Raw genomic sequence first — 24,912 nt, 5'->3', positions numbered from 1 at the left:
ACAGCCGAGATGTCTCTAGTGATTCAAGAACAATGTTTCTAGATTGGTTCATACATATAGAACTTCCAAGAATTTGAGTAGTGTGGTTGTCAACGATGGGTAGAATCGGTGAATGTTACACGTGTGTAAAGCGATCACTTAAACCCGCCTATGACGGTTGTCAGTGGATTATCTCCATTTAGTTATTTATTACACTCTTGACATCTCAACACGGATAAGGAAGAATATGGAAGTCTGGGCATTTACAGGGCTTACGACCGTCGTGGGATTGAATTCAATCCAAGTTTCGGACCTAACATACTAATATAAAGGGTCTTTGCTTAACAAAAGCTTTCCCTATTCCACATAGATGGCGGTAGTGAACTCACATGAACTGTGTCACGAGTTGATTAATATATTTAAACGGGGTTTCAAAATTATGCACAGTTACCCCAACAGTCTGCAAAGGCGATAAGTTGGTATGGAGCCAGGAAGAAGACATATCGCTCACTCCTTTCAAGAACGTCATAAATCAAAAATCGTCCATTTTCAGTTGTTCATGTTTTCAGAATGTCCAAAAAATGTACTATATCCCAGAAAAAAGGCATATTTTTAACTTAATATTTACCCGCTACAGCGCGGAAAATGTTGCTTTTGCATTTTGAAGAAAAGGCGTGTTTTAATATTTTTTTAAAATATACTAAATATTTTTCAAAGGGAGAAAAAACCTTCAGGTTTTACCTAAAAAGATCTGTTGCACAGTAAAAAGTTCAATAAGTGGCTTGATATTCATTTTTAATACATTGTATTATATTTTTAAACTTTAAAAACGTCCTGAAAAATCTAGTTTTTTGATTTATGACGTTCTTGAAAGGAGTGAGCGATATGTATATATATATATATATATATATATATATATATATATATATCTATCTATATATAATTACTCTTATCGCCCCGGAGATTTTGACGCATGACGTACGTAATCAATCACGCGCTCTTCAATGGGTGTCACGCGAAATAGTACAAGGGCCATATATGCCAGTAGCTCATTTCCTTAGTGTGCCCGTCGTAACCTTGCTCGTTCGTGCGTTCCGACGACACGTTCCTCGCCCGCGACCGTTCAAAGCCCTCCGCTTCGCACTCGGCCTTCCGCGGCGTCACCTCTTGCGGACTTTCGGCTAGACTTTCACTGGCGGCGTTGTGACGGGCTTCCGCGTCCGTTTTGGGGGCTGCTTCTTCGTTGCGGTGTCCGTTCAAAAGCCGCAGAAAGTCTTCCGTGTCGTTGTCTGACTTGTCTGCGTCGATTTTGGACGTTTCGAGGTAGGATTTCAGCGATATACCCTGGAGGATTTACACATACTATTAGAAAAATGTTTCGGCATTCATTTTATAGTAAGACATGATTGAATTATAAATAAAACACTTGATATTCCTCTTCATCTATGTCTAGATCTTGGAAGAGAAGAAGAAGAGAAAATCGGGAGTGTACTGTAATGGATGTGTGATTATTGGCCAATAAATTAAAATGAAAAATCACAATCCATCGGTAGCATTCTCATTGACATCTGTAGGGAACTAAGGGAGATATGAAGGTTCAAACTTTACATATTTTAATAAAACCAAAAACGTGCGTTCCCATATGTCATTAAATTTCCTTCATCGTACTTTGTAAACATTGTGCTATCCTTCTTCTTCAAATCACCGATAGTGCATAGGGCACTGCATTTTATAAACCCAGTGTTATCTTGAACATAAACACATGAAGGGAAGGTGGTCAGCCCTCCGCTTCAGGCACCAGTCCAGGGTAATATTGAATAAATATAAGAGTTTTTTAATTACCTAATAATACACTGGTTCCGTAGTGTAATGGTCAGCACGCTCACCCACTGCACTGGAGGTCCCGGGTTCGATTCCCAGAGGGGGAGGGGTTAAATAAATAAAAGTGATTTATATTTCACTCTAATATTAATGGAAGTGTTTTTGCCTAGAATTGTTCACTCATGAATTACATGAAATTATAGTAACTTTAAACATAAAGAGTAAATCCACTCACGAGTAGGCATAGGCTGTAGAACTTAAAAAATAGAAGCCTGAGTAGGGTCATGATAAGCGGTGTTGCATAAACCGTAGCTAGATTTCAGAGGACGATAGGTAATTAAAAAAACTCTTATATTTATTCAATATTACCCTGGACTGGTACCTGAAGCGGAGGGCTGACCACCTTCATGTGTTTATGTTCAAGATATGGGTTTATAAAATGCAGTGCCCTATGCACTATCGGTGATTTGAAGAAGAAGGATGGCACAATGTTTACAAAGTACGATGAAGGAAATTTAATGACGTATGGGAACGCACGTTTTACGTTTTATTAAAATATGTAAAGTTTAAACGTTCATATCTCCCTTAGTTCCCTACAGATGTCAATAAGACCGTTACCGATAGTCTTGTGATTTTTTCATTTTAATTTACTGGCCAATAATCACACATCCATTACAGTACACTCCCGATTTTCTCTTCTTCTTCTCTTCCAAGATCTAGACATAGTTGAAGAGGAATACGGAAGCCTTTGCGGGATTGAGTGATGTGACCATAGATTACCTCGGAACTTGGGCTTTCTTCGGCTTCAAAATTGGCAGAAGTGTCCATCTTGGTCTTGGAGACGGCCAGCGCCGTCTCTGCCTCGGCTCGAGGCATCTGAAAAATACAGATAGAAATATATACAATTTCTCTAATGTTTTTCGCGGATACTTGGTGGCACATTTTATAAACATTATAAAATAAAACAACTTTGTTTTAACCACTTTTTATTGGTACACTTTTTCCAACCGGTTTCGACAAGAACCTTGTCATCCTCAGGGTTTATGTACTCAATTCTAAAACATTGAAATATAATAATAATAAATCCCTTACCGCACCCCAATGGTGCATAGGGCACTGCTTCATATAAACGCAGTGTTCTCTCGATTGATTACATATGAAGGAAAGGTGATCAGCCCTCCACTTCAGGTACCAGTCCAGTGTAATATTAGAGTGAAAAAATCACTTATATTTATTAAACCCCCCTGGGAATCGAACCCGGGACCTCCAGAACGGTAGCCGAGCATGCTGACCATTACACTACGGAGGCGGACATTGAATACTCATAGTTAAATAAAGATTTTTTTTTAAATAACCAAAACTAATACATGGCAAAATATAGAAACAATAAACAGGTATGTAGCGGCCAATAAACCGCTAATATTAGTAAATTCTCAGAATGCAATCACTGCAACTATGCAGGACAAAGGAGGCACTGACCGGGAACAATGGATTGCACACGTCCCATTGCAATTTGTTTTGACTCACATGTCAACGGACTTTGATCATCAACCAAGACAAAGGAACAAAGAGTTCCCAAACCATATAAAAGGGAAACAGCCTCTGCCTCCAGATCTCATTCCTCCGCCAGGAACGCGGCTACGACGATCGCCATCTCATTCCTCCGCCAGTAGCGCGACTACGACGATCGACCTCTCACTCCTACACTGGGAACGTAGCCAGTACCATCATACAGTCGACACCCATCTACCGACGTCGCCACGAGAACACCGCATCAAGACCTCGCTACGATCTCCAGTCCAGCACCCTAGTCAACATCACGAAGATACTCCGCAGATACGTCATCGATTTGACTTCGTCACTTCATACTACGTCATCGCTACACCGTACCGTTTCGTGTAGCCTTTGTTGACCAATAAATACATATTCAATACGACCGTCTTCTTCCTCTTCACCACATCTCCAAAGTGGTGACCTTCTTCAACCCCAAAGGTATAATAAATAGGCACAAGAAGCATATTTAAAATAAACAAATGAGAAAATATAAAAAACATAAGGTAAAAACAATATAAGAAAATATGACTAATCACTTAATATATCGCTCACTCCTTTCAAGAACGTCATAAATCAAAAAACTTGATTTTTCAGGAGAACGTTTTTAAAGTTTAAAAATATAATACAATATATTAAAAATAAATATCAAGCCACGTATTGAACTTTTTACTGTGCAACAGATCTTTTTAGGTAAAACCTGAAGGTTATTTGTCCATTTGAAAAATATTTAGTATATTAAAAAAAATAATTAAACAATACCTTTTCTTCAAAATGCAACACAACGCTTTCTGCCCTGTAGCGGGTATATATTAAGTTAAAAATATGAATCTTTTGCTGGGATATAGTACGTTTTTTGGGCATTCCGACAACATGCACAACTGAAAATTGACAATTTTTGATTTATGACGTTCTTGAAAGGAGTGAGCGATATATCTTTCCATAAAGTACCTTCTCAGATAATTTATTTTGGATCCCCGAATGGGTTTTATTTTATACACGTCAGGCAGCTGGTTAATTTGGGTATTGGTTAAAAAGCCATGCGAACTTACGTCATTATGTAATCCGGAGTCATCCGATTCCGGAGAATTGACGATATTTTTAGCTTGGACATCGCTCTCCATGCCAGCAGGGTTCCCCTGGAAATTTTATGAATATGAAATTGTATGTATGTTATATAATGTAAAAAACTAACTAACTAACCATCACGCCGCTTCCCCGCAGGGGTAGGCAGAGAGAATAGAACGCCACACCACTCTGTCTTTGCAAACATTCTTTGCCTCTTCCACGTTTGTGCATCTCCTCATACATACCCGCCGACTGTTTCGACTCTTAACCTGAACGCTTTCAAGTATTTGGCATACCCGATCGTGCCAAGTTTTTCTCGGTCTTCCTCTGCTCCTTTTTCCTATTGCATTTTCCTCATAAATTTGTTTTACCGTTCTTTCCTCACTCATTCGTTCCACATGTCCAAACCATCTCAACGCACCTTTCTTAATTTGATGGATAATGCTTGTCTCAGCTTTGCATTCCTTCCTTATTTCACTATTCGAACATCTATCATACATTGCATTTCGACTGCATTCAGTCTACTTTCATCCTTCTTTTGCCAACTCCATGTTTCACTGTAATTGGAGATAATCCAGATTTTGTGGACAAGTATTTGGACACACTCAAAATGTTGTAAATAAATAACCATTTAAAATTATTTTGCTGTGAATTTAACGTTGATTTTTGTATTTTTTTTTAAGTAAAAGTTTTTAATTTCTACCTACAAAATGTCAAATTCGTCAAGCGGTGATGATAAAAAGCAGTTAGCAATTTATGCAAAATATGTGAAAATAAACTCTGCACTATAAGGGTTAAAATGGTTTATTTTAGAAAAATAAAGACAATTGATTAGTATTTTTAAATTTTATAGTCTCAATGTATGGTATCTAATAAAACAATCGTCCAAATGCCTCGTAGGCTGCCCGGGACAAGAAACCACAGTCTGTTTTTTATAACATAAGCAAAACATGTAGTTTGCTATCCAGGCGGACCTTATGTGTTTTTGTTAGTAAAATACAACTTAGTTGACTCAAAAAATCTGTGTTTGGTTTAAAAATCAAATCGTAAATTGGTGTACTTTTTGGTTGGGACCGACCTGGGCTTCCCCGTACTGCGCGGCCGCCTTCCGCATCTTGTCCAGGAAGTCCGGGCACGCGTGGCCCGCCACCCAGGCCTGGAGGGCCGACGGGATGGACGTCCCCGGATCGTCAAAGTACGTCAGGCTGAACTCGATCCCCGGCTGCGGAGAGACGACACAAACGTTCAATGCGAGGAATGTCGGTACGTTGCTGACACAGAGGTGAAAACAACTTCCCGCAATTGTGCTAATGTGCAAAGGCAAATAGCCGCAAGTTAAAAACAGTAGTTTTGAGATAAATGAGTTTACAGTCAACTTAAAATGATGCTTTTTGCCAACACATGTCGCACACTCCTTTCAACAACGTCATACATCAAAAATCTTCGATTTTCAGTTGTGCATGTTTTCGGAATGCCCAGAAAATGTACTATATCCCAGCAAAAGAGGCATATTTTTAACTTAATATTTACCCGCTACAGGGCAGAAAGAGTTATTTTTGTATTTTGAAGAAAAGGTATCGTTTAATTATTTTTTTAAATATACTAAATATTTTTCAAATGGAGAAAAAAACCTTCAGATTTTACCTAAAAAGATCTGTTGCACAGTAAAAAGTTCAATAAGTGACTTGATATTTATTTTTAATACATTGTATTATATTCTTAAACTTTAAAAACGAGCTCCTGAAAAATCAAGTTTTTTGATATATGACGTTGAAAGGAGAAACCGATGTATCAAATTAATACAATTTTGCGGTTATTTGGATAATGAATATCTAGGTAAATGCCTCATCAAATACACATTCCTGCTAGTCTCTACATTATTGTAGCCGAGCATACCCTGGAAGAACTGGTAGCTCTTCCTACAGGCATAACCATCGGCAGGTTGCTCCTGTATATAGGAATGGGAAACTATCTATGCCCACGCTGTCCTTAGCTAACTATCGGGAACATACAGACCGATGCTCCGGATAGTTTCAGGATTATCCATCATACCGCGCAACAATGGATACAAATGCCTCATCAAATATACACGTAGCTCTAGACCTGTCTTAGTGGTAGGAGCTTAAAGGCATACATTATAAAGTAAGCAAGAAGACTCTTGTTAAAGATGTAGAAAAATCCCTTATGGGAATACCCCCTCAGGCACATGGAACAGATATTGTTCAGCATATCTTCCTACAGGCATAACCATGTCTTGGTAGTAGGAGCTTCATCTTCTCGGAGTCCGGAGATGTTAATAGTATGCAAGTTACCTCGTGGAAGTCCGTGAAGGGCTTGATGACCAGATTGCTCCAGTAGCGCTTGACCCGGAAGGCCCTCTTGGTCTCGGGGGCGTCGGGATGATCGCAGGACTGCGACGTCATGACGATGACCTTGTCTGCCTTCCCGGGGGCCCTCGCCTCCTTCCTGCCGCGCCCGCTAGCCAGGTTCCTTATCGTCTCGTGCGGGGTAGCGGCGATTTCGCCCGCCGCAGGTCCGGCTCTGCTGATTCGCTCCGACGAGGGCGCGGCCAGGGGCGGATCGGGTTTGCCGGCGCCCATGTACGCGTAGCGGCGGACGTACACGTAGTCGCGATTTGCGAAAAATTTCTGCGATATAATGTATTTGAAAAAATGTTAGACGTGTGATTTTTAGGAATCAGACACTGGTTTATTCACCCTACGGATGGTGTAAAAATATAATAAGGTATGGAAGTGAACCATGGAGTTGGCGGATGAGACCAGACTGAATGCAGTCGGAATGCCATCAATAAAGTATAGCGACACTACAGTATATTGATAATACAGTATATTGACAATATAGTATATTGAAAATATAGTATATTGACAATACAGTCAATATTGACAATACAGTCAATATTGACAAAACAGTCAATATTGACAATACTGATAATATTGATAATAAAGTGAATATTGATAATACAGTCAATATTGACAACAGTCAATATTGACATACAGTCAATATTGACAATACAGTCAATATTGACAAAACAGTCAATATTGACAAAACAGTCAATATTGACAATACTGATAAATTGATAATAAAGTGAATATTGATAATACAGTCAATATTGACAACAGTCAATATTGACAATACAGTTGATATTGACAATACAATCAATATTGACAATACTGATAATATTGATAATAAAGTGAATATTGATAATACAGTCAATATTGACAACAGTCAATATTGACATACAGTCAATATTGACAATACAGTCAATATTGACAAAACAGTCAATATTGACAAAACAGTCAATATTGACAATACTGATAAATTGATAATAAAGTGAATATTGATAATACAGTCAATATTGACAACAGTCAATATTGAAAATACAGTCAATATTGACAATACAGTCAATATTGACAAAACAGTCAATATTGACAATACTGATAATATTGATAATAAAGTGAATATTGATAATACAGTCAATATTGACAACAGTCAATATTGACAATACAGTTAATATTAACAATACAGTCAATATTGACAATACTGATAATATTGATAATAAAGTGAATATTGATAATACAGTCAATATTGACAATACAGTCAATATTGACACTAAAGTGAGTATTGCTAAAAAGATATATTGACAATATAGTGAATATTGATAATATAGTCAATATTGATAATATAGTCAATATTGAAAATATAGTCAATATTGAAAATACAGCCAATATTGACAATACAGTCAATATTGACAATACAGTCTATATTGACAATACAGTCAATATTAGCAACACCGTCAATATTGACAATACAGTCAGTGTTGATACTACAGTGAGTATTGCTAAAACAGTATATTGACAATACAGTAAATATTGACAATACAGTCAATATTGATAAAACAATATATTGACAGTGTAACATATTGGCAATAGTTGTGAGCTCACCGGCCACATGGTCTCCCAGTAGATGACGTCCTGCTGGGCGCTGTGCGGCGCCGGCTGCGGCAGCGTGCGCAGCTCGAGCGCGGTGGCGTCCCAGCTGCGCCAGTAGCCCAGGTCCGTGTGCATGGCCAGGAAGTCCGAGGCGCGCACCTCCGGGTAGCGCCCATACACTGCGCACAAGCGTTAGTCATTACCTCACATGAAGAATAATGAAATGAATACTAGAGTGAAAAAACATTGTATTTAATACTTGTATTTTTTGTTTTCAGAACTTGTATTTTTTGTATTTAATACTTGTATTTTTTGTATGTAATGTATTTTTCTATAATGTTTGTACGTAATAATTGTATTTTTGTATGTATTACTTGTATTTTTTGTACATAGTACTTGTATTATTTGTATATAGTACTTGTATTTTTTGTATTTAGTACTTGTATTACCTTTAATACAAATATATTACAAATAGTGCGACAACAACTATATAAGAAATAATATGTAGACAAATTACAATAAATCAAATAAACTAATTAACCATTGCGCCGCTCTTCCGCAGGAGTAGGCAGAGAGAACAGAACATCACACCAATCTGTCTTTGCAAACAATCTTCGCCTCTTCCACATTCAAACATCTCATACATTCCCGCCGATCCCTGACTGAACCGTATTCAAGTATTTGAAATCATGCAAGTTTTTCTCGTTTTTGCTGCTTTTTTTGTATCTCAGTCTTTTATTTTTATTTTTTTAATATGAGGGCAAGGGATCTTGCATCCCTTATGTCACTGCGACCATATTAGGTCTATTGTGACCTCCCTCTGTATCACAGCTCACTCTCGAGACCTGCGTGAGTCATGTAACTCACGACCTGTCTTGGTGGTAGGAGCTTCACCTTCTCGGAGTCCAGTAGAGGTCCCCCAAGGATGTGACTTGGTTTGCGAGCGAGTGCGTTACAATTATAGAGAATGTGTATTGGCGTTTCGTTATCCTCCATGCAAAATCTGCATACTGGGGAGTCATGTAGTCCAGTTTTTGTCATGTGTTTCTTCAGTCTGCAGTGCCCTGTCAAGGTCCTGGTTAGGATTCTTATTTCGATCACTCCTCTTAATGTCATATATAAAAAAACTAGATTTTTCAGATTGTTTTTAAAGTTTAAAAATATAATAAAATGTATTAAAAATAAATATCAAGCCACTTTTTGAACTTTTTACTGTGCAACAGATCTTTTTTAGTAAAACCTGAATGTTTTTTTCTCCATTTCAAAAATATTTAGTATATTTAGAAAAATAATCGAACAATACCTTTTCTTCAAAATGCAAAAACAACACTTTCTGCCCTGTAGCGGGTAAATATTAAGTTAAAAACATGCCTCTTTTGCTGAGATTTAGTACATTTTCTGGGCATTCCGAAAACATGCACGACTGAAAATTGTCGATTTTTGATACATGACGTTGTTGAGAGGAGCGAGCGATTTGTTTCTTGCTAAGCTTTTCAGTACTTGTATTTTTGTGTGTAAAACTTGTATTTTTGTGTGTAAAACTTGTATTTTTTGTACGTAATACTTGTATTTTTGGTACATAGTACTCGTGTTTTTTGCAAGCGGTACTTGTATTATTTGTATACAGTACTTGTATTTTTGTATCTAGCACTTGTATTTTTTGTATATGGTACTTGTATTTTTTGTATTTAGTACTTGTATTACCTTAAATGCAAATATATTACAAATAGCGCGATAGCCAATATATTAGTAATAATATGTAGACAAATTACAATAAATCAAATAAACTAATTAACCATCGCGCTGCTTCTTCGCAGGAGTAGGCAGAGAGAACAGAACATCACACCAATCTGTCTTTGCAAACAATCTTCGCCTCTTCCACACTCATACATCTCATACATTCCCGCCGACTCCTGACTGAACCATATTCAAGTATTCGAAATCATGCAAAAAGTTTTTCTCGGTTTTGCTGCTTTTTTTTGCTTTTTTCGTATCTCAGTTTTTTATTATTAGCTTCTGTGGTGAATTTCCGCGAGTACCCCGAGATCAGTTCCTTTGTGTGTTTCATCCCTTATCTCAGCCTTAGATGTGCATTTATGCGTAAGGGAAAGTGCGTACCCTTGTAGGCGTACAGTCCGTTCCCGGGCGTCTCCTCCCGTCTCCAAATGATGATGTCCTCGGTTTCCAAGAACGGCTTCCAGTGGCTCTCCTCGTCTTCCACGGCCTTATTGTCCTCGCACCTGGTGACCAACGTTCAATATCAAACTTGACAATTTATAATATTCTAAATATTATTAATATTTAAAGCATTTAGTTTGTAGTTAGTCATTATTACTTTTTTATTTTTTTATTGTTAATCTTCTTGTTCATCTTGTTGTGGCCTTGTGGCCTGTTTTTAACCGGATCCACGCGGCTTGCATAACCGTATGTGTTTTCACTTAACATGCCCCATACGCGGCTGACATAAGCGTATGTGTTTTTACTTTGCTCCAAGTTTCGAACCTCAGTTCAACTTGGAGGGATTTTTTCATGGTGTGGAACTTTGGATAAAATGATACGTCAATCCTTGGCCTTATGACATCTGTTGAAATATCTGACTAATAATTTGTAACATCACAAGGATAAATAAAAGAACAGATCCCTGATTTTTCTTGCGGTCGGTAATTAGTCCGCGCCATAATCATGCCCTATATCTGCCTCACTATCGACGCTACGCATCGCCAGTGGGTAAGAGTGACACACGATGCGTGCTTTGATTTAGTTATGTTACGATCTAATTTGTTTGTATTACGATATATTTCAAGAATAATGTGACACAAGTGTATTATAGAGTACCAAAAAGGCACAATGAATCCCATTGAATGTTTTTGTTTAGGAAAATAAATCGTTTCTTAACTAAATACATGATAAAAGTAATCATTTAAAAAACGGCAAAATACCGCCGCGCACGGGCGTCTCTCAGGAACAAAGCTAACGCGGTTAAGAGGTTAAGAGTTAATTAGCCTCCTGCGATGTCCATTCCCAGCTATCGACCCATCTCTTTGGTGGTAGATGTCAAAACATAATCATGGTAATATTCAGTTATTTTTTGTAAACATTCTGTAGGCTACCAATAAAAAAATGAAAAAAATATGGCAAGCAAGGAGGAAACAAGGAGGCGCTGGCTACATATAGGAGGCGCTGGCTACACTAGGGGCGTCCGCAATACTCACTGGCAGTATTGCTTGGTCGGTATGGCCTTGTCTATGAGCAGCCTCTTGCGGCAGGCCTTGCAGACCAGCGTGGCGGCCTTCAGGGCCTCCAGCTCCGCCATTTCCTTCGCCAGCTCCTGCAAAGGGAACAGGATCAGCAAATGCGAGCTGATATAACTATACACAGTAGAACTCCTATTATCCGAATTATGAGTGCGAATTCGTGAAACCCCTCCCAACGAGCATAATTCGTTCCAGAATCTTACTTGTTAAGCAAAACATTTTTTGGTCGCGGAAGTCTCGGCTCACAAGTGAATGTCGTGAAAAAGAGACTTGCCCCTTCTCTGTAACATATTATGCGAAATTTCACTCATTATGCGAAATTTCACTCGCTATCCGAAATTTCACTCATTATGCGAAATTTCACTCGCTATGCGAAATTTTACTCGTTATATGAAATTTTACTGGTTATGCGAAATTTCACTCGCTATGCGAAATTTCACTCATTATGCGTTATGAGAGGTGCTCGTTAAAAGAGCTTCCACTGTAATAAAATGAATCGGCAAGAAGCTGTAATCACCGTGAGCTGCTTGTCCTGTATGTTGCAGTCGCTGAGGCCGCTGGCGTTGTAGACGGCCGTTAGGGAGAAGAGCAGCGTGCGAGGCACGTAGCGCTCCGGCGAGGAGGGCGGCAGGCGCGGGGGCGCGCGCGGCGGGCGGCGGCGCGGGAACGCGCGCCGCGCCTGGAACCAGCGCTGCCGGCCCAGCGCCTCCCACAGGATCCTGCGCAGACATAAGAAAACTAGGCATTTCTATCCATTGTTGCGCGGTATGATGGATAATCCTGAAACTATCCGGAGCATCGGTCTGTATGTTCCCGATAGTTAGCTAAGGACAGCGTGGGCATAGATAGTTTCCCATTCCTATATACAGGAGCAACCTGCCGATGGTTATGCCTGTAGGAAGATATGCTGAACAATACCTGTTCCATGTGCCTGAGGGGGTATTCCCATAACGGATTCTTCTACATCTTTAACAAGAGCGTTCTTGCTTACTTTTGAATTTATTTTTTTAATGTATACGCTTTAAATGTTAGTTTGTAATGTGTATTTTAATTACAACATTTTGAGTGTGTCCAAATACTTGTTCACAAAATCTGGATTATCTCCAATTACAAGAGTTATTTTCATATTATTTTTTGACATCTCATCAAAGATGATGAAGAATATGGATTCGGATCTCACATACTAATATAAGAGTTTCTGCTTAGTAAAAAGCTTCTTTACATCTCACCAATAGATGTCTCTAGTGAAGTTCTAGTGATTCAAGAACAAGGTTTCTAAATTGGTTCATATATATTGAACTTCTGAGAATTTGAGTAGTGTGGTTGTCAATAATGGGTGGAATTGGTGAATATTACACATGTGTAAAGTGATCACTTAAAAACCAGCCTATGACGGTCGTCAGCCCCGTAAATGCCCAGACTTCCATATTCTTCTTCATCTTTGATGAGATGTCAAAAAATAATAAATTTGAATTATTATTGAATAAATTTAAATTGAAAACAAAATACATGTGGAGCCGATAAACACAACTGAGTTTGGAGTAAGGTCCTTGCAATATATTGCCTATACCCAAATTAACCAGCTGCCTGACGTATATAAAATAGAACCCAGTCAGGTATCCAAAATGTATTGCATAGTTTCACGAGTAACCTGCTCCGCGCGTATTCACTGTATTGTAGTATTTAACGTTAGAAAAAGGTCCCTATTTTAGAGTAAAATTGGAGGACTTTAAATGATTATAATTCTGTTTCTACAATAGTTATAAGACATAGGAACACAGATAATATTGTACTCTAATTTATTGCATAGTTTCACGAGTAACCTGCTCCGCGCGTATTCACTGTATTGTAGTATTTAACGTTAGAAAAAAGTCCCTATTTTAGAGTGAAATTGGAGGACTTTAAATGATTATAATTCTGTTTCTACAATAGTTATAAGACATAGGAACACAGATAATATTGTACTCTAATTTATTGCATAGTTTCACGAGTAACCTGCTCCGCGCGTATTCACTGTATTGTAGTATTTAACATTAAAAAGGTCCATATTTTAGAGTGAAATGGGAGGATTTTCAATGATTATAATTCTGTTGCACACAGATAATATTGTACTCTAATTTATGCATAGTTTCACGACTAACCGGCGCGTATTCATAATTTTTCGCTACATATATTACATTTTGCTAAAAATAACCCAAGTAAAAAGAAATACGCGCAATTTCAAATATAAAAATTCATTTATTAAGCTGTCATTTAAATTCGAGCGAAAGTTACGAATTTATGGGTAGATATTTCAAATATTTTTGGTTTATCATTTGCTAAATTTTGAGTGAATATATAGGTTATGTTTAAAAGGGTGTAAATTGTATTTTTTTCATGGTTTTCGTTTGTTTTAAGTTATAAACACATCGGTTTGATATTGTACTAGACTTGGCATGACATATAAAGAACTAGGTCTTGTTGTGTAATAACTCACCTGAAATTCATTTTTAAGGCACTCTTAACGCTATAAACTATTTATATAATAATATTCGTCCTTTTCAGCCGGTTTTTTCAAACTATTTTATCAAGAAATTGAATTTAGGAAAATTTCCTAACCTGACGTGACCTCTCACATTTTACTTTGGTGAAAACTGATTGTTGCCAGATCTGCTGAATGAATTATTAATATTAATTTCAGTAAAAAAAATCACGTGACTTTTCCATCTATTATTGTACCTATTTTGTTTGGAGTGTTTTGTTGTATGGGTGTGAAACCTGGACCATCCAAAAGTACGAAAAAGACCGGCTTGAAGCATTTGAGATGTGGGTTTGGAGGAAGATGACCAAGACATCATGGGTCGTAAGGAAGTCCAACGAAAAGGTGTTGCAGGACGTAAAAGAAAGAAGAGAGCTTTTAAATCATATTTTGAAGAGGAAGGCCAAGCTAATAGGGCACTCAATTAGACATAGCACCTTTCTTAGCAACATCTTCGAAGGAAGAATCTTGGGAAAACGAACAAGAGGCCGCCCAAGAACTTCATACTTCCAGGATTTGAAGCGGCTCATGGACGTCTCCTCCTATTCGCAGCTCAAGAGGATGGCGACTGACAGAGACAAGTGGCTGACACTACAAGGCGCTGCCTTTAGAAGATGATGATGATGAATTTATATCGTCCAACTCTATATATGTATGAAAAAAAAAAAAAAAACTCAATTATGGACGATAAGCGAATCTGACCGTACGAGCGTAAGTATGCAATCCCGAATGCCGTTGTCATTGCTTTTATGCTTCTTTTCTTACCTAATATTTTCCATTCTCTTCATTTCTCATTTTCTTTAAACTATGCTCCTTATTTAACATAATCTATATCCTTTTAGTTCTATTTCGGAGAATTTAAAGTGCATGACTGAAAGCCCTGCCGTCATATAATTGAGTTGACGTTGTGTCGATTTGATGGTCGAATAGGGAGCCCTATGTAACAGGGGGAAAAATAGATATCACTCCAACATGAAATGTGAAATATTTTTTTTATGAATAAAGAAAAAAATAAATATTAATGTTGACCCTACCGGAATTCGAATCCAGAATTCATGGTGTGTAGCCAATATTTTACTTACCGCTACGCTCCAATGATAAATGTGAGGTACTTACTTACAAAAATATCACGCTTTAAAAGGACGACCTGGCAATCTAAACTTTCCATCTGGAACGATCGTACCAACATAACGGTAAACGTCAATTCGAATTCCTTAAAATGTTACCAGTATAAAATTTAATTCCATACTAATAAGGAATTTAAGAAACACGTATAAAAAAATTAATTCAGTTTCAGATAAAAAATTACACTAACAAAATATGTTTTACAGTACAATTTATTTTGAAGGTTTATTTAAGTAAATTTACTGGGAACAATTTAGAGTCTTTAGCTATTTACAGGGCTTACGACCCGCCATAGGTTGCCTTTATACGCTTGTGTAACATTCACTATGCTTTTTATATAAACGGCCATACTTTTAATTTATAAAATATTTAGGGGCACATTTGTTTTCGAGTTTGAGGGACATCTAGCGAGATTCTAGCAAAGTAAATATCTATCCTATTATTTACGAAATATTAAAACATATTATCTTATCACTCAATCATGCCGATGACACGTCTTTAGCCCTGTAAATATTAAGCCATTTGTGCGAGTGCTGGATACAGGGAGTAATCATCGGTGTTATTTTTCTTGTATGGACACTTATGGATGTTACAAAGTAAAATTTTATAGTTTTTTGTGTGAATTCGAGTACGTAAAACTCGTTAAGAAAACAAGCGAACGTACGCGATAGAATTTTCATGACTATATTTCTGGGATAAGTTAGATCCTATTTCATATATGTGGGTGGAAATATGTTCATCTACTATTTTTGCTACCTTTAACGATTCTTCTGTTTACATTCCTAATTACAGAATAGTGTTCTGGCGATGGAATTAGAATATTTCAATCATAAGAAATCTAACTTATAGAAAAAATCTGACTTGTTAAAGAAGTGTAGTGAGAAAAACTATCACCCCTCTGTACTTTCTCTCGTGAGCTTATTGTTCTGTGTATATAAATACGAGTGGACATCGACCAAATTATAAGAGCAAGATATTCATTTTGTTTTTTTCAATATAAAATTCAGCACTTGGCCAATTCAAAATAATTCAAGACATTAGGATCGGTCAAGAGTTGAAGTCGGTTTGGATTCAATCAAGCTTTGAGTGTTCCAGGATTCTGTATGAACTTTTCCAGAAAAGCTTCCGTTGTAAGGAAATTAATAATTAGTCATATATAGCAACACTAGACCGATCAATTTCCAATTTCCTTTTTCCGAGGGCGGCTTCGAAGTTGGCTGTATTCTAAAAACCGCGTATAAAAGTTGCAGGGCGAATATTTTGAGCTTTGTGGGCCGAAATCGCGCGAGAGTGAAATTTGGCAATCGATTTTGAGACCTTTTTAAAGCGTACCGCTTTTAGAGGTTCGAAGTTACCTTCTTTGAGGAAAATTCTTTCCGTATGATCCACATGATCAGCGGGCTGATTCGCTGCGCTAAAATAAAGATTTGTCGCGTAAGAAAAAAATCGACACCCTTAAAGGTTCGAATGCGGATAAAAGATTAAACAGAAATAAATCCGGTCGATCGTCATTGGAATTCAATTATATATATTTTTAACATATTGCGTCCTTTTTTAACTCCAAAAATCAATGTTTTAATTCGTGATTTTTATTTAAAATTTCACCCCGAAAATATCTGGGGGAATCGCGTGAATAGGGGGTGAAGTTATCGAGGAGTTTGTAAAGTCCTTAGCGACCGATGTGTGTAACCGCGACCTTGGAAAACACCGACTGATGTCACAAGAAAATTGCATCCAGACAGCTGAAATACCGAAAGTTTAAATTGGAATATCTCATTTATTAGTCAACGAAAAAAAAACAAGAGAGGCACAGAAAAGAAGATTAATTTTTAGTTAATTTAATTTAGTAATAATTTATTTTATATAGAAATAAGATAAATTGCACTTTGCGTTATTTTCCGCGCGGTCGGCAGTTGGCAGCAGTGTCCGCAGTGAAGGCAGTCGCGTTTCGTGGCCGCTCGTCCATTTTGACTCGCGGATCGGGTTTTTTCTGGTTTTTTCGGATTTTTTGAAACGATTTCCGACTAAAAACCGACAATGTCCAACGAGGAGACCTCCGCCGACCGGAATGTCGAGATCTGGAAGATCAAAAAGCTCATCAAGAGTCTGGAAATGGCCAGGGGGTGAGTAGCCTACATCGATGACTGTCCCACATTCTATCTTTACAACATCCAAATTCACAATTAAACGCACACCCCCGATACCCTCATCGCTTAGATAGAAAATAACGTGTCACGGTGAATCTTATTTCGATATTGAATCCAATTTCTCCCCGATCCCGTGATGGAATTTCGACGAAAAAATTATAACCTTAACCGATTTCCGATCATATGTCTGACCACGCGGCGTATTTAAACGCATATAAATTACACACATATGTTTATTTTCACCTTGAAAATGATTTCGCAGTCACTAAATGATAACGTCACAATAATATTTTATTATTATAGTCAATTTCTTTGTCGGAAAATGAAATGCATCTGTGCATATGACAACTTGCATATGCGTTGTGCTCAGTATGGCCATCGAAATTTACTATCTGTAACCATTCAGGGGACAATGCTTTCATTGTCTTTAAACTTTGTACCCAAAGCTATATTTATTTAATATTAATTTTTATTGCTTACTTAAGCTAGTCAAAACATTTTGAGTGTGTCCAAATACTTGTTCACAAATCTGGATTATTTCTAATTATAGGAGTTATTTTTCATATTATTTTTTGACATCTCATCAAAGATGAAGAAGGATATGGAAGTCTGGGCATTTACGGGGCTGACGACCGACATAGGTTGGTTTAAGTGATCACTTTACACACGTTTAACATTCACCAATTCCGCCCATTATTGACAATCACACTACTCAAATTCTTGGTTCTATATATGAACCAATCTTGAAACATTGTTCTTGAATCACTGGAACATCACTAGAGACATCTATTGTCAGCCCCGTAAATGCCCAGACTTCCATAGTCTTCTTCATCTTTGTTGAGATGTCAAAAAGTAATATGAAAGCTAGTCAATATCACTATGACTTGTATAATTTTTATTTTCTTACTTATTTTTTCACTCTAATATTTATTCAATATTACCCTGGGCTGGTAACTGAAGCGGAATTCTTTTTCGTCTATGTTTAGCTACCATGCTGAAGGTCCCGGGTTCGATTCCCAGGGGGGACAAATAAATATAAGTATTTTTTATGCTGATATTTATTCAATATAACCCTGGACTGGCACCTGAAGCGGAGGGCTGATCGCCTTTCCTTTGTGTGTTAACGATCAAGATGACACTGCGTTTATATAATGCAGTGCCCTATGCACCATTGGGGTGCGGATAAGGGTTTGATATGATTGTATATCAAAAGCATTGTTGACTTTGTGGTATGGTAATATAACACTCCTTTTCATTCATTGTGTGGGGTTGATGTACTGCACGGATTATGGTCTGCTCTCAGCCTCCACTTGTTTCTCCTCAGAAGATGCGTTTATAAAGAGATTGCATTTGAATTAAATGATTACCATGTGTATAAAATACAATTTATTCTACAATATTTAACTCTCCCATATATACTGCTCTAACCATTCTCTCCACATGCCCACACCATCTAATACACCCTCGATCTTCCCAACTATACCTGCCTCAGCTGCACATATATACCTTCTGATTCCTCCACTCCTGACCCTGGCATACAGTCCTAGCTTCTAGCCATACATGCTATGTAGACTCTCGGGCCTACTGCTCTACCCATTCTCTATACATGATCACACCATCTAATACACCCTCGATCTTCCCAACTATACCTGCCTCAGCTGCACATATATACCTTCTGATTCCTCCACTCCTGACCCTGGCATACAGTCCTAGCTTCTAGCCATACATGCTATGTAGACTCTCGGGCCTACTGCTCTACCCATTCTCTATACATGATCACACCATCTAATACACCCTCGATCTTCCCAACTATACCTGCCTCAGCTGCACATATATACCTTCTGATTCCTCCACTCCTGACCCTGGCATACAACCCTAGCTTCTAGCCACACATGCTATGTAGACTCTCGGGCCTACTCTCCCATATATACTGCTCTAACCATTCTCTATACATGATCACACCATCTAATACACGCTCGATCTTCCCAACTATACCTGCCTCAGCTGCACATATATACCTTCCGATTCCTCCACTCCTGACCCTGGCATACAGTCCTAGCTTCTAGCCATACATGCTATGTAGACTCTCGGGCCTACTCTCCCATATATACTGCTCTAACCATTCTCTATACATGATCACACCATCTAATACACGCTCGATCTTCCCAACTATACCTGCCTCAGCTGCACATATATACCTTCCGATTCCTCCACTCCTGACCCTGGCATACAGTCCTAGCTTCTAGCCGTACATGCTGTGTAGACTCTCAAGCCTACTCTCCCATATATAATGCTCCAACCACGCTCTTCACATGTGCAAATCATCTTGGAGACCTTTTCTATATGCAGCACCTCGATGGGTCCGCTGGCCTACATGCCGGACGGACCTTTGCAGTGCCTGCTAGAGCATACAGCGCCGGGCCAGCGAGTCTCTGAACCAATATTTCAGACACTTTTATGAACCTGGCGGACATTTTTAATCATAAAATCACCTTTTAAATTTTGAGGGCATATAGATGGATATTAACCCTCCCTTCTTGGTGTTGTGTACATTGTACACGTTGCTTCTAACAACCGTAACATCTCTATAAATATATAAGTCTGCGTAATCGGAGGGCATGTATGACTAGATGCATGAATGTGAAGGAGGCGAGGAGTGTATGTCAGGACAGAAGAGTGTGGCGTTCCATCCTCTCTGCCTACCTCTGCAGGGAAACGGCGTGATGGTAGTACTAGTAGTAGCAGTAGTAATAGTGAAAAAAAAGGCTGGCTATTTTTGAGCCACTTTTTTCCAAGAGTTTGACCGCAGAAGTGGTGTTAATATGTATCTTGTCCCCCCCCCAGCAACGGCACCTCCATGATCTCGCTCATCATCCCGCCCAAGGACCAGATCTCGCGGGTGTCCAAGATGCTGGCGGACGAGTTTGGCACGGCCTCCAACATCAAGTCGCGCGTGAACCGGCTCTCCGTGCTCGGGGCCATCACGTCGGTACAGCACCGGCTCAAGCTGTACACCAAAGGTCAGTGGACTGTACGACTCGCCGACTAGTCAAAATACAAGTGCTCAACGAGTACTTGTGTTTTCTGTATTGAGTACTAGTATTTTTGTTTTTGAGTACTTCTATATTTCGTATTTAGTACTTGTATTTTATGTATTTAGTACTTGTATTTTATGTATTTAGTACTTGTATTTTATATATTTAGTACTTGTATTTTATGTATTTAGTACTTGTATTTTATGTATTTAGTACTTGTATTTTATGTATTTAGTTCTTGTATTTTATGTATTAAGTACTTGTATTTTCTGTATTTAGTACTTGTATTTTCTGTACTAAAGTACAGTATACTTCCCTATACTATGAGATAGGAACCGCATTATCGGATGGAACTTTATATAGAGTTAATTAATGATTTTACATAGTATTCTACTTTTAAATGACTCACGTCAGTCTTTTCCACTGGTTAAAATGTATAAATTCAATTTACGAAATTAACCCCATATATAGTTCTCTCCGATAACGCGGTATTTTTTGTATTTAGTACTTGTATTTTCTGTATTAAGTACTTATATTTTTTGTATTAACTATTTACATTATATATATTTAGTGCTTGTTTTTTGTTGTTGGAGTATTTGTAATTGTATTTAGTAATTATATTTTCTGTATTTAGTACTTGTTTTTTGTTGTAGTATGTAGTACTTGTATTTTCTGTATTTAGAACTTGTATTTTTTGTATCAAGCACTTGTGTTTTCTGTATCCAGTCCCGCCCAACGGCCTGGTCATCTACTGCGGCACCATCGTCACCGAGGAGGGCAAGGAGAAGAAGGTGAACATCGACTTTGAGCCGTTCAAGCCCATCAACACGTCGCTGTACCTGTGCGACAACAAGTTCCACACGGAGGCGCTCACGGCGCTGCTCGCCGACGACAACAAGTTCGGCTTCATCGTCATGGACGGCAACGGCGCGCTCTTCGGCACGCTGCAGGGCAACACCAGAGAGGTGACGTGACAATCTTTTTCTTCTTTTTCTGCTTGTTGTATTCGTGATCGATTCCCAGGGGGGGGGATGAAAATAAATTTTAGTAATTTTACACTTTTTTTTTATTATTTTTATTTTTTATTTTTTATATACATTTATTTCAATCACAATTTATTCATATTTAGAGCATGTTTTTTTTTTGCAGAGACCCACCAAGCCACCTTGTGTGTCACTATATATATTTAACTTGTCCGCCTCCGTAGTTTAATGGTAAGGCAAGGGGGGTAAAATAAATATAAGTGATTCTTTCACTGTAATATTTATTCGATACTACCCTGGACTGGTGCCTGAAGCGGAGGGCTGATCACCTTTCCTTCATGTGTAAACGATCGAGATAACACTGCGTTCATATGACACAGTGCCCTATGCACCATTGGGGTACGGATAAGGGTTTTATTATTACCTTGTGTGTCTTGTCGGTGGAGTTCTTGTTTTTAACGATTTTAACCTAATATACACACAAAAAAGAGAGAAAAATTAAGAATATTAACATTTTACAATTTTCATACAATTAACTCTTGATCATTTCCCCATTCCTTTATTTTGCCTTTGTTCCATATTTTATTTTGACCTCTAACCTCCCTCGGCAACAAATTAAAAATGTTTGTAAGGATATATTGCAGTGTTGGACTCCCATATTTACTGGTAATTCTTGGGACTATCAAACCTTCGTTGTGGGTAAATCGTGTATCATGGCTGTGTACTAGAAGATTTCGATATGCTAGTGATTTTACACTATATTTATTTCATATTATCCTGGACTGGTCCCAGAAGCGCAGGAGAGATCACCATGCCTTCAATAGTAACAATCTGCATCAATACGATGCAGTGCCCTATGCACCATCGGGTGCGGATAAAAGTTAGAAAAAGAGGATAAGGGTTTATATATCTTCTTCTTCTTTTTCATTTTGGTGTAGTAGGCCTTGTGGTCTGTTTTTAAGAGGGATTAGCTTCCTGCGATGTCTACCTTGGGGCTGGCCGTTCAGTGCAATGTGGGGGAGTCTGGATGGTTCCATTCTCTTCACTCACGTATACCGTTGTCTCCTTCGTTGCCTTCCCCATCTAGCGACATCTTCCATCTCGCATATTTCCCTTATCCTGGCGTTCCGTAGACCCTTGCCAGATATGCTCCTTGATGGTCAAGATCACGCCGTGTCGATACAATGCAGTGCCTTATGCACCCTTGGGTGTGCATAAGGGGTTGTGAGTTATGCAGCATCGATCGATCCGTTGGCCTAAATGCTGAAAGGATCTTTGCAGTGCCTGCTAGAGCGTACAGCGCCGGGCCAGCGAGTCTCTGAACCAATATTTCAGACACTTTTTTGAACCCAGCGGACATTGATTCACCATTTTACTACTGTACGTTTGCATAAAACTATCTAGAAGCGCGATTGCGCTCTTCGGCCTACCGGAAGTCCTGATTTATATGTCGGGTGGTTTTGTTCGTCATTCATTTAAACCCTCATTCGCACCCGATGGTGCATAGAGCACTGCATCATATAAATGCAGTCTTATCTTGACTGTTTCTTACATGAAGGCAAGGTAATCACACCTGCGCTTCGGGGACCAGTCCAGGGTAATATTAAATAAATATTGGAGTGTAAAATCACTATTATTTATTTTCATCACACCCTCCTGGGAATCGAACCCGGGCCTCCAGAATGGTCATCTCCTCATACATACCCGCCGATTATACCCACTCCTAACCCGACCACGCCCGAGTATTCGAAATACTCAATTATGCCAAGTTTTCCTCAGACTTCCTCTGCTCCCATTTACCAACCGCATCCGCCTCATAAATTTATCATTCTTTCTTCGCTCATTCGCTCCACACGCTCAAACCATCCCAAGCCGCCTTCCTTAGTTTGCTGGATAGTGCTCATCTCAGCCTTGCACCCTTTCCTTATATCACCATTGGAACATCTACCATACATGGTCTTGCCGCACTGAGAGATGGCATCCCGACTGCATCCAGTCTACTCTCATCCTTCCCAAACCATCCCAAGCCGCCTTCCTTAGTTTGCTGGATAGTGCTCATCTCAGCCTTGCACCCTTTCCTTATATCACCATTGGAACATCTACCATACATGGTCTTGCCGCACTGAGAGATGGCATCCCGACTGCATCCAGTCTACTCTCATCCTTCCCAAACCATCCCAAGCCGCCTTCCTTAGTTTGCTGGATAGTGCTCATCTCAGCCTTGCACCCTTTCCTTATATCACCATTGGAACATCTACCATACATGGTCTTGCCGCACTGAGAGATGGCATCCCGACTGCATCCAGTCTACTCTCATCCTTCCCAAACCATCCCAAGCCGCCTTCCTTAGTTTGCTGGATAGTGCTCATCTCAGCCTTGCACCCTTTCCTTATATCACCATTGGAACATCTACCATACATGGTCTTGCCGCACTGAGAGATGGCATCCCGACTGCATCCAGTCTACTCTCATCCTTCCCAAACCATCCCAAGCCGCCTTCCTTAGTTTGCTGGATAGTGCTCATCTCAGCCTTGCACCCTTTCCTTATATCACCATTGGAACATCTACCATACATGGTCTTGCCGCACTGAGAGATGGCATCCCGACTGCATCCAGTCTACTCTCATCCTTCCCAAACCATCCCAAGCCGCCTTCCTTAGTTTGCTGGATAGTGCTCATCTCAGCCTTGCACCCTTTCCTTATATCACCATTGGAACATCTACCATACACGGTCTTGCCGCACTGAGAGATTGCATACTTGGTCTCTAACCACGCGTTCTTCCGCAGGTGCTGCACAAGTTCACGGTGGACCTGCCCAAGAAGCACGGGCGCGGAGGGCAGTCGGCGCTGAGATTCGCGCGCCTGCGCATGGAGAAGCGGCACAACTACGTGCGCAAGGTGGCCGAGGTGGCCGCGCAGCTCTTCATCGTGCAGGACCGCCCCAACGTGTGCGGCCTCATCCTCGCCGGCTCCGCCGACTTCAAGACGGAGCTGTCCCAGTCGGACATGTTCGATTCCGTACGTCCCCACTCCTTACACGACCGTAGGTGTATAGTAGAAGGAATGCACTCCCAAGAGGAGAGCAGTTATCCCTCACTTCACATGTGTGGCTAGTACGCGCTGCTCGTAATTGCTTGGATCTCTGCTAGATAAAGGCTTTCCCAACCCAAGAAGGGGATGATTCCTTACGTCCTCACTCGCTACATCTGGGTGACTGTTGATGACGTGTGGAATGAGTGAGTGAGGAGGCGATTCTGTACGTCTTGGATTGCTATATGACTGTTGTTGATGAGTGGAACGAATGAGTAAGGAGACGATTCCATACGTCCCCACTCGCTACATCTGGGTGACTGTTAATGACGTGTGGAATGAATGAGTGAGGAGACGATTCCGTACGTCCTCACTCGCCACATGACTGTTGGTGATGTGTGGAATGAATGAGTGGGTAGACGATTCCGTACGTCCCCACTCGCTGTATGTC

The 24,912-nt window shown here is 39.3% G+C and overlaps 2 protein-coding genes across 2 annotated transcripts in view; one reads left to right on the top strand and one right to left on the bottom strand.

The window, feature by feature from the left end:
* Positions 1 to 856: 856 nt before the first annotated feature.
* On the bottom strand, positions 857 to 14,258 carry LOC148311703 (uncharacterized). The gene is made up of 10 exons (XM_088256228.1): positions 14,100 to 14,258; positions 12,141 to 12,342; positions 11,582 to 11,697; positions 10,488 to 10,609; positions 8,382 to 8,548; positions 6,732 to 7,067; positions 5,498 to 5,641; positions 4,404 to 4,490; positions 2,581 to 2,676; positions 857 to 1,323 (listed from the first exon to the last, which is right to left on the bottom strand). The coding sequence occupies exons 1-10, from the start codon at positions 14,108 to 14,110 to the stop codon at positions 991 to 993; spliced, it is 1,614 nt and encodes a 537-aa protein (XP_088112354.1). The 5' UTR covers positions 14,111 to 14,258; the 3' UTR covers positions 857 to 990.
* A 2,919-nt stretch (positions 14,259 to 17,177) lies between these two features.
* Positions 17,178 to 24,912, top strand: part of eRF1 (eukaryotic release factor 1) — a 28,763-nt gene continuing 21,028 nt past the window's right edge. Inside the window, exons 1-4 of the mRNA XM_088256234.1 lie at positions 17,178 to 17,389; positions 20,258 to 20,433; positions 21,175 to 21,413; positions 24,219 to 24,449. Coding sequence (XP_088112360.1) covers positions 17,304 to 17,389; positions 20,258 to 20,433; positions 21,175 to 21,413; positions 24,219 to 24,449 — 732 coding nt within the window. The 5' untranslated portion in view covers positions 17,178 to 17,303. The remainder of the gene's footprint in view (positions 17,390 to 20,257; positions 20,434 to 21,174; positions 21,414 to 24,218; positions 24,450 to 24,912) is intronic.

The sequence above is a fragment of the Brachycentrus maculatus genome, unplaced genomic scaffold (assembly GCF_059751285.1).
Source record: "Brachycentrus maculatus isolate JH-2025_06_01 unplaced genomic scaffold, ASM5975128v1 h1tg000059l, whole genome shotgun sequence".
In the NCBI taxonomy this organism is placed as follows: domain Eukaryota; kingdom Metazoa; phylum Arthropoda; class Insecta; order Trichoptera; family Brachycentridae; genus Brachycentrus; species Brachycentrus maculatus.
This window is presented reverse-complemented; position numbering and strand designations above follow the sequence as displayed.

Excerpts from the sequence above, each read along its gene's own strand:
- LOC148311703 (XM_088256228.1), bottom strand. Across the intron at positions 5,642-6,731 it reads CCTTCACGGACTTCCACGAG|CCGGGGATCGAGTTCAGCCT; the intron begins GTAACTTGCATA and ends GTCTCTCCGCAG. Across the intron at positions 2,677-4,403 it reads ACTCCGGATTACATAATGAC|ATGCCTCGAGCCGAGGCAGA; the intron begins GTAAGTTCGCAT and ends TGTATTTTTCAG.